This window comes from Fukomys damarensis, unplaced genomic scaffold, assembly GCF_012274545.1.
Source record: "Fukomys damarensis isolate Sample0158 unplaced genomic scaffold, DMR_v1.0_HiC HiC_scaffold_34, whole genome shotgun sequence".
Classification (NCBI taxonomy): domain Eukaryota; kingdom Metazoa; phylum Chordata; class Mammalia; order Rodentia; family Bathyergidae; genus Fukomys; species Fukomys damarensis.
Genome location: NW_022900946.1, coordinates 7,163,747 through 7,174,186, shown reverse-complemented (window position 1 = coordinate 7,174,186; position 10,440 = coordinate 7,163,747). Strand labels below are relative to the sequence as shown.

The 10,440-nt window shown below is 47.4% G+C and overlaps 1 protein-coding gene and 1 long non-coding RNA gene across 2 annotated transcripts in view; one reads left to right on the top strand and one right to left on the bottom strand.

Moving 5' to 3' along the window:
- The window catches only part of Bmerb1 (bMERB domain containing 1), a 110,189-nt gene that overhangs the window by 39,351 nt on the left and 60,398 nt on the right, over window positions 1-10,440 (bottom strand). Inside the window, exon 2 of the mRNA XM_010610789.3 lies at window positions 9,291-9,414. Coding sequence (XP_010609091.1) covers window positions 9,291-9,414 — 124 coding nt within the window. The remainder of the gene's footprint in view (window positions 1-9,290; window positions 9,415-10,440) is intronic.
- LOC104852945 overlaps window positions 1-10,440 on the top strand; it is an 83,491-nt gene that overhangs the window by 13,688 nt on the left and 59,363 nt on the right. The window lies entirely within an intron of this gene.

Below are 10,440 nucleotides of genomic sequence, written 5' to 3'. Positions count from 1 at the left end.
TTAAAAAAAAAAAAAAAAAAAAAAAAAAAAAAAAGACCAAGGAAGCAAATTTGGCCCCCTTTTACCCTTCTGCCTTCTGGTCCTGAGAAGAGTGTTGCTGCCCTGTAGAGCCCATGCCAACAAGGTACCATCTTGAAGCAGAGAGCATCCCTTATCAGGCAGCCAATCTGCTGGCATCTTGACCTTGGACTTCCCAGCTTCCGAACAGCAAGAAGTCAATTTGTACTATTTATGCATTAGCCAGTCTGAGTTACTCTGTTATAGTAACTGGAAGGGACTAGGTCTGTGCTAAGCTGGGAGCTATAATCTATATGCATATTGAGCCAATTCCTAAATACCAGTAGCGGGAGGTGGGAGGCTCCTCTGGAGACCCAGGACAGAGATGGGAATGTGGGTCCGGTTGGTGGCCATGGTGACGGAGAAGAGTGGACCACTGGGAACTATTTTAGGAGGGGAAACGGATGCAGTTTATAATACACGAGGTGCAGGTGGGGAAGGGCCCACGATGTCATTGAATTTGGAATTGCCGGTTTCCACAGACAGATGGCGGCCCCGGACCGTTTGGTTGGCTAAGGTTGACAGGGATTGGGGCTGGGGGAATTGTGGCCTGGACTGGACATACTGAGATAGGTGTATCCTGGAGATACTGGATGTTGTACATTCTTCTGGCTTCTCTACATTTTCCTCTTAGAAATGTGTGTCTCTGAAAAGACTAATACTGCGTCACTCCACTTTTATGTGGCACTTCAAGTCTTCAAAATCACAGAAGCAGACGGTACGACGGTGGTTGCCAGGGGCTAGGGGGAGGATGAGTCGGAACTTATGGTTTAATGAATGCAGGGTTTCAGTTTTGTAAGACTTAGAGTGGATGACGGTGGTTATGGCTTCATATTATGACTGTATCTGATACCAATGAACCATCATTTAAAATGTCTAAGAGAGTAAAGTTTACATTATGTTCATTTTACCACAATATAAAAAATAGGGAAAAATATGTGAATGTGTTTGCAGGCTGTATTTGAAAGCATGCATGAAAAATACATATACAGTTTATAGGAAATAAAGCAGTTACATCCCCATTACCCTGCCTAAGTAGCAGCCTCTACATGACTCTCAGAAGCTCTTGTCTGTCCTGTTCCTGCCTTCCCTCAGTGGTGAGCACTATCATAAATCTGTTTTTATTTTTATAGCTCACCATCCATAAATATATATGAATGCCTACATGACTATATGTTTTAATTTTAAATATTTTGATCATTCTATGTATAAGTCTTCTCAGCTGTTGCTGATGTCTTGGTTTGGAGATGTACCTGTGTTAATTCCTGTTGCTCATTCATTTCTACTGCTGTACGCTGTTGTGATATGACTACACTATCACCGATTGATCCTTTCTACTGCTAATCACTTCTGGTTCTTTTGTGTTTGCTATTGTACATAAGGCCATTACGAACACGCCGGGAGAGCCATCCCATGCTCATGTGTGATTATTTCTCGAGGGCAGTGTTTTCCTAGAGCACTTTCTACAGTAACAGACATGTCCTATAAAAATGTATGCTTCCCAGTGAACAGCCACTAGCCATAATATAATAATAAGTACTGGAACTTTGGCAAGGATACTGGGGGAACCGCGCTTTAAAATTTTATCAGAAGTTAATGAATTGAAATTGAAGTATCCCTTTGAGGCCAGTGGCTAAGCAGTTATGGAGCACAGCTCCAGGTGTCCTTAGAACAGGACTGTGGTTGTAAACAGGCCCATCTTTACCAGTACGGTGCTGTGGTGTGGAAGTGGTCTGAGTGTCCCCCCAGAGCTTCATGTGTTGACATTTGAGTCCCTGCTAGGAGGCGTTAAGAGCATGGAAATGCAATCTGGCCATAGGGCTTGTGGAAAGTGATTAGGGTTAGATTTAGGTTGTTAATGTGAGGCCTCCATATTGAATATTGGTGGCTTCATAAGACTAGGGAGACCAGAAGGGACACACGTGCTCTCTGTCTCCTGCTGTGCAATGCTCTGCACTACTGTGGGGTCTGCCAGCATGAAGGCCATTGCCAGTCTGGGCCCTCATCCTTGGACCAGAATCATGAACCAAAAGAAATCTCTTTTATTTGTAAGTCACCAGCCTTGGGTATTTTGTGATAGTAACAGCAAAAAAAGACTAATGCATAATGGCAAACTGTTTTCCTAATGGTAGAGGTGATCTCCTTTCATCTTAATCGGTCTTCTCAGGCTCATAGGCTAAGCAGAGAAAGTATCTAGGTGGAAATTCGTGAGAATAAACAGGACTTTTTAAGGATTCTTCAGAAAAACAGAACCAATAGGATTCTTAATACCCACACTATAAAGAGATTTATTATAAGGAATCGGCTCATCAGATATGGAGGCTGACGAATCCCAAGATCTAAGTCAGACCTCAAACAGTCAGTGGTGTAAGTCCCAGTGAAGAGGCTGCAGGCCTGAGCCCCAATATTTTGGGTTGAGTCCAAAGGCTAGAAATGATCCTATCTCAGCTCAAGAAGTCAGGCAGGTAGAGTTCCCTGTCATGCAGCCCTCTTGTTCTATTCTGGCCTTCAACTGATTGGACATGGCCCACCCAGGGAGACCAAGCTGCTCTCCCCAGTCTACCATCCCAGTCTTCATCTCATCTAGAAACAGCCCAGGATCACATCTAACCAAGTGTCCATGCGACCTGCGGCCCAGTCCCGTTGACATATAGAGGATCAATTATGATGATTTCCCACCCAACTCCCCAGCGTCAGGAAGTTCACAGGAGATCAACTGTGGGAAAGCCGCTTAGAGCCAATAGAATGAAGCAGATTCCTGACAGACGGATTCCAGAGAGAAGTGTTTCCTTTCGCGAAACCTTGTTCTGAGTGAAAGACATGTTGGACCGGAAGAGGCATGTGTCTCTCTCCGGTGGTCCGCCCCAGCCCCCAGCCCCCGCACCCTGCTCCGGTACACTCAGCAGCCCCTCAGAGAGGGCAGACCTCCATCCCGACAGCCCTCCACCTGCATCTGCTCTGCCCAGGTTCCTTCTGGGCCTCTTCCCTCCCTTTTCTTCCACTCTGCAAATTCAATTCTCGTGTATTTTGCCCAAGACAAAGTGCTTTTGAGATTTTCTGCAGTTAGGGGCATCTCTTCCCACCTGGTACATACAGTGGCCCCGGCAAAGTGACCTGTTCTGGGGAGATGCTATTTAAAACCCGCAGGGCAACCGGAGTGACGCAGAGCCCCGCGTGTGGCTGAGATGTGCGGGCTTACAGACATGCACACGCTTCCCTTCGCTCTTGGCTTTAAGCTTTCCTAGCAGACTCCAGAATCCCCAGCGTTTGAAGGGAAGAGAAGCATGGGTTCGAATTTTAAAATAATAATAATAATAATAAAATGAAGACCCCAGGTTAGACGTGATGGTTGAGAGCCACACACTCTCAGGGTGGCCCCTCGGAGCCCCTGCTCTTCTAGTGGGGAGCTCTGCTTGCTGCCTGGTTTCTGGAGGTGACTCAGCAGGCCCAGCACCACACCCTCCCTCAGAGACAGGGCTAACAAGGAAAGGGAGGAAGAAAACTTTGATTTGCTTACTCCAGGGGTGCCGGGGAGTCACCCACTTTCACAGGTATCACCTTTTTCTTATCTCTTGCCACAGCACTGACAGGGAGAGATCATGGTCCCCATTGTACAGATGGAGAAACTGAGGTTTTCACAGGGCTGAATATCTGCTCGAGGCTGCACGGTTGGTAAGAAATGGAACTAGCTGTGGCATCACTTGAAAGACCCCACAGTTTGACCGCTGAGATGGACTTGTCCCAGGCTGCCTGGGTTATACCATTGTCTGATACCTGATGGAACCTGTATAACCCTGCGCAAGTACTCAGCCTCTCTGTGCCTCTTGTTTCTTTGTATATAAAATGAGTGAGTATGATATTACCTGCTTCCAGGGTTGTGGTGTGGATTAAATAAATCTGTACTCCAATACACGTGAAGTATTACCCAGCACAGCACACTTTCAGACACCCAGGCACTTTCTGTTGTCCCTCCTCCAGTTTCTCCCAGGTTCCCAGGGCCTGTCCTCTTCGTGACACCAGGCGCTTCTTGAACCAGTGAAGTTATGGAGCTCAAGTCCAGCTCTGGAGCTACCAAGCCCACCTCCCAGCCTGCTGCAGTGCCGCCTTGGGCTGATTAAAAACCGCTGCTGTCTGGAGCAAGCTGCGAGACGGGGCGCTCATCCCCTTTATGAAAATCCAGCAAGCCAGTGTAAAGTGGAGATAGTCACCCTCAGCCCCACTCCAAAGCTGAAGATTCTTCCTTATCTGAAAACCTGGTAAACAGCAGGGGCAGGATGGTACTCAAGATGTGGAGAAGCTGAGCTGGGAAAGCAGGGGCTGCAAGAGTTATCAAGAAGAGTTGATGAGGTCTAGCTGGGCGTGGTGGCGCACGCCTGTAATCCTAGCACTCGGGAGGCTGAGGCAGGAGGATTGCTGTGAGTTCAAGACCAGCCTGGGCTATATAGTGAGTTCCAGGTCAGTTTCAACTACATAGTGAGACCCCATCTCAAAAAAACAAACAAACAAAAAAAGAGTTGATGAGGTGACTCAGGGCTGTGCTGACGGGTGAAGAGGTGAGTTTGAGGTTGTGGAAGCCTCCAGACTTCTGCTCGCAGCCAAACAGGATTGGAGAGGCAGGGAGATGGGCAGCGGTAAGAGGGACGGGGCAAATGGTGCTTAGAGTCCCGGCAGGAAAAGCAGCCCTCAGAACTTGCTGCCTGTTTCAGGCGTTTCGTGAGACTCACTGGGTTATTCCAGTAAAGACCATGCAACTTCCAGACCTCAGGAGGGAACCCTCAAAAATGCCACTTTGCAAGTGAGAAAGCAGGTGATGACTTAGGGAAGATAGTGAGGAAGCCTTGGGGGACATGGATCAGCCAGGGGCTCACTGGTAGCCAGGCTGTGAGCCTCACCTCATGGCCCTGGGTCAGGGCCAGCAGCTATGCAGGATGTGACTCGGTTTGTCCTTTGGAGAGTGAGCACTTGGCGGCGGTTATGTCACACTGTGTAAAAGGGCTCAGCATGAGGCTGGAGCCCCAGGTAGGGCTCAGTCAGTGTTGTGCTTGAAAATCTTAGGGGAATAGAAGTCTGCAGCAAATGCAAGTTGACTTTACAAACCTTGACTAAGTTGGGGCTTATCACTTTGGGCTCCAAAATGAATTTAAATGAATTGTTCACGTCCAAAGAAAGAGTGTGGGAAAACCCAAAGTGGAATCCATTTGGTGAAGCAGGACAAGATGTGTGTAGGATTGTGGCATCCCACTGGGCGCTCCCTGTTATGTGGACTGACTCACACAGGCCCTGTGGGGGGCGGCGGTAGTGATGTGACTGTTTTGGAGCAGGTGTAACCTAAGCGATCTCACTATGGTCATTACGGCCAGTCACTGGGACTGTTTCAGCCAAGGACCATCACATTGTCAGTTGGAATCACACTGTCACATTGTCACTTTCCTCCCTAAAAATGCTAAATGGGGCTGGAATTCTGTTGCCTTGCTACTCTGTGCCAGAGGCTCCAGCATATGCGAATCTGTGTGTGAGCGTACATGAGAGAGGGTTGTTAAGGGGAAAGGGTGGGCTGTGTTGTACATTTGGCAAATATCAATTGTCTGGACAAGTACCCGGAGCTGCTCAAGATGCGGGGAAGGAAGACGCATAAGGCCCAGCATGTTTTAGATAGGAAATCTCCTGAATGCTCATGTGTGGAAGGGTGGTTCCCAGAGCAGCAGTGCTCAGAGCTGGGGCGGGGGCTTTTGGGAGGTGGGGAAGGGATGAAGGCTCTGGCCTCATTAGTGGACTCATCCACTGATGGGTTCATAGCTGAATGGGCGCTGGGAGATGGTGGAAACTTTACAAGGTGGGGTCTAGGCAGATGATGGGTCACGAGTGGTGTGAGTTGAAGGGTACATTTTGTCCCCAGCCACCTCTCTCTCTCTCTCTCTCTCTCTCTCTCTCTCTCTCTCTCTCTCTCTTTCTCTCTCTCTCTCTCTCTCTCTCTCTCTCTCTCTCTCTCTCTCTTTCTCTTTCGCTGTCCTTCCTGGCTGCCATGAGGTAAGCAGCAGCCAACAACACACTCCCCAACCATGATATCCTGACTGGCCTCAGCCCCAGAGTAATGGAGCCAGATGATTATGAACTGAAACTTTGAGCCAAAACCAACACTCCCTGCTCTAAGTTGACCTTCTGCAGTTATTTTGTCACAGAAACAGAAAGCTGACTGACATAAGGTCTCTATCTTCGTGGAGTTTACATTCCCTAAAGGCACTATCTTGGTAGATAGTCTCTTCCTTCTTCTCTTCCTCTCTCCCTTCCCTCTTTCCTTCCTCCCTTCTTCCGCTAATTCACTTCTTTAATCAACTCTGGTCAGATTGAATCCTGGCTTGGCAGTCCATTTCCTTGGGCTTCCTCAAGGTGGAGATAAGAACAGAACCCACCTTCAGGATAAACCCACCTCTGTGGAAGGACCAGCTCTGAGGAAGAGCTGTGTGACTGAATTCAGCATACATTTGGCTCCCAGCCTGTTGGCCTGGGAGTTCAGAGGATGATGGATGAGGAGTTTGTCCAGATCTGAATGTGCCACATCCTCTATGCTAGCTGGCTCAGAGTCCTTTGTGAATCTGGGATTGGTGAGACAGGTGCACCTCTGGGCAGGCTGCATCCTGCAGAAGGCTGGGTTGGGAGGGAGCATTGTTATCCTCTGCTCCTGTCTGATCTCCTTCGTCATCTCTGAAGCGAGACTTCTGAGGGCCTGGAAGCTGGCCCTTATCCTGGTCAGTATTGCTGAGCCTTCACACTGTGTCCCGGCTACATGGATGCCCTAGATTCTTTAGATAATTTGATTTATTCAAGGGTCTACTGTTGACACCTGTACCTAAGTGGTGGGTCTCATGGTCTTGAAGGGGAGATTCAGTGAGATCAAAAGTCAGGAGCTTAGTGCAAGGCCTGGCCCAGAGCTGGTGTTTCATAAATGTTATTCTTGTCCTTAAGCATTTGCTATGGGTCAGCAAGTGTCACATGTGGGGAATGACATACACAAAGGACTCACGTAGGACAAAAAGGTCATAAACGTAAAGTGGCAGCCGCTGTTCCTGCAGCAGCAAAAGCATCCTCTGACCCTCCTGAGCACCTTTGGGCTGAAAGGATCTTCAGTGCTATAAAGCAGCACTCGTGTTCACTGCCAGTGTTTGAAAACACAGAAAGGGATAGCTTCTGAATGCTCATGGATCACTTCCAGACAAAAGGGGTGATGTTTCTTATCCATAAAGTGCGAATGTTCTAGAAGCTTTCTGTGAGGGCTCCTGAGGGAAGGGATCATGTACAGGACATATTTAGCACAGGGTCTGGCATGTGCCAAGAGCTGAATGATTGGCACTGGGGAACATGCGGTGCATTTTATGGGGGGAGAGAGAAGGTAGTCATATACTGACACAGTGAGAATATAGATTTTAAGATAAGAGCTGGTCTGAATTGTAACTCTCCGGTTTACTAGCTGGGAGGCCTTGGGCAGGTTAACTCTCAGCCTCAGCTTTATCAGCTACAAAATGGGAAAATATACTGCTGGCCTTAAAATAGTGGTGTGAGAAGTCAGTGAGAGAAAGGGCAAAGGACTTGGTGCATACTGGGATGGGAAGACAGATGTTCCTGCCTCTCACAGGAGGTTGGACAGAGAGCTGACCGGAAGTTGGGAAATTCGCCCAGCTGGGTTACCTCTTTTGGTTTCATTCATTTATCCATGCAGTGCTGAGGGTGGAACCTAGGACCTTACTCATGCAAGGCAAGTGCTTTACCGGTGAGCTACATCCCCAGCCGTTTGTTTTACGTTATTTCTATGAGAGCCCACATTTAGTTTCATTTATTCACCTTTCATGCTTTAAATGCTTGAAACCATGGTGTGTGCGTGGACTCTGGGTCTATTGGGCTTGGTGGGAAGGTTGCTTTGGAATTTTTCGTGGCACAGGTTACCTTGGCTCCTGATAATTCCTGTCTTACTTGTGCTGGGTCTGGGCGCCAGAGTGCCATTCTTTTTCCTGTACACATGGGCACATCTCTTGCCTGAATACATTCATCTCAGGCATAGGCATCTTCAATTTTCCTATTGGTGTGTATTAATAATGCAGAACAGTGAGAAATATTTTGATTATTTTCATCCCTGTCAACCTTCCTTTCCTTTCTTCTCTCCTTCCTGACCTCCTTCTGTTTTTAAAAGTCTACCTTCTAGTTTCCTGACATCTCTCTTTTATTTTTTATTTACTTTTAGATTGTTTATATAAAGCATGTGGTTTTTAACTGAGTCCAGTTTATTTTGCTTAACAGAATGATCTCCAATTCCATCTGTTTTCCTGCAGATAACATGATTTCGTTCTTCTTTATGGCTAAATAGTACTCTGTTTACCACATTTTTCTTTATTCATTCATCTGTTGATGGACACCTAAGCTGTTTCCACAGCATAGTTACTGTGAATTGTGCTGCTGTCAACATGAGTATGAACATACTTCTGTATTAAAACACCTTCCCTTCTGATGAGAACTGTGTGCCCTTGATTCAGGAGACCCCTCCAATAGCCTGCAGAAATGGCCTTCACCTCCGCCTTCTCAATTTCTCCTAGCGGCCCTGTCCCTAGCTGGCCTGCATGGGCCCCAAGATGGTGGGAGGAGCCCATGTGACCTCCTAACCTTCTGTTTTTGTTGAGTTGTCATTGTTTTGGGCTTTTAAACTCTCATGTCTGCCAGAGCCCAAATTTGAAATTACATTTTCTCTTGTAAGACCCGCTAGAACTCATGAATACGGTGCTTTGGAGGCTCCAAGGTTGCTAGAGACCCCATGAGAGGGGCATCCTTCTCTGCCATTTTGCACATGAGGCCACTGACGCTCAGAGAGCCAAGTAACCTATCCAAGCGCACACAGCACTTTTTTTTTTCAGTCCCAGGCTTATCTGAGCCCCAACCTGTATGCCCTTGATGGCCACAGCATACGTTACCATTCCTGGGTCCCCATCTCTCTCTTTTCCTCCTCCCCCTTTCTCCCCTCTCACATGGGTGGCGTAGAAAGCTCTGGGGCTCTGGAGCTGTACTGGCCTGCACTCGATGCCAGGGTCTTCTCTAGGTGCTCATGAAAATTGAATGGGATTTTTTTAAATGGCCGCAATGCCTCTGTCCCAGTGGCCAACATGCAGTAGGCCGTGAGTAACTCTCAGGGTCTCCAGGACTCCTCTCTCCCCACCTCTTCCTCTTCCCCGCCACTCCCCAGCTCCACTCACATGAACCTGAGCTCAGACTCCCGTCTGACCAAGACTTCCCGGAGGCGCTGGATCTTCGCCATTTCCAGCTCGATCTCTTCTGGCATCATGGTTGTCTCTGCCATGGAGATGATGTCCAGCTGATCTGTGCAGGGACAGACACAGGTGTCAGGACCCTCGGGTCGCAGGAGTTTCCAAGACTCCCCGTGGGATACACCCTGCCATTGTTCATGGGAACAGCCTTGACCCGGGGACCAGCACACAAGGCTTGAACTTGCAGTACTCCTGCCTCAGCCTCCCAGAGCACTGGGATTACAGGTATATACCCCACCACGCCAAGCAGATGGGTCTTTGAAGAGGTAATTAGAGTTAAATGAGATATTGCTCGCCTGTAATCTCCATATTGTGGGAGGCTGATGCTGGAGGATTAAAAGTTCTGGCCTAGTTTGGGTGATTTAACAAAACCCTGTCTCTAAAGAAAAACAAAATTCTGGGACTGTAGCTCAGCACACAGGCTCATGATCAGGTAGGCTTCTCTCTGGGGATGCAAGGTTGGTTCAACATACACAAATCAATAAATGTAATACATTATATAAACAGAAACAAAAACAAGACAAAATTACATGATTATCTCAATAGATGCAGAAAAAAAAAACCCTTGACAAAATTCAACACTTATTCATGATAAAACCCCTGAAGAAAACAGGTATAGAAGTACCTTATTTCAATCTGATAAAAGCCACTTATGACAAATTTACTTAATATGATGCCAACATCATATTAGATGTAGAAAAACTGAACACCTTCCCTCTACAATCAGGAACAAGACAAGAATGTTCACTGTCACCCCCTCATGTTCACCATAGTACTTGGAACAGGGATTTAGCTCAGTGACACCTCACTTGCCTGGCAAGCACAAGGTCCTGAGTTTGGTTCCAGGTACAGGAAAAAAAATAGTAATCAAAAACATTAGCCAGCAGTTGGGCAAGAAAAAGAAAGAAGTAATGCCGGGCATGGTGGCGCATGCCTATAATCCCAGTACTTGGGAGGCTGAGGCAGGAGGATTGCTGTGAGTTCGAGACTAGCCTGGGCTACACATTGAGTTCCAGGTCAGTCTCAACTACACAGTGAAACTCCGTCTCAAAAAACCAAAAAAAAAAAAAACCAAAAA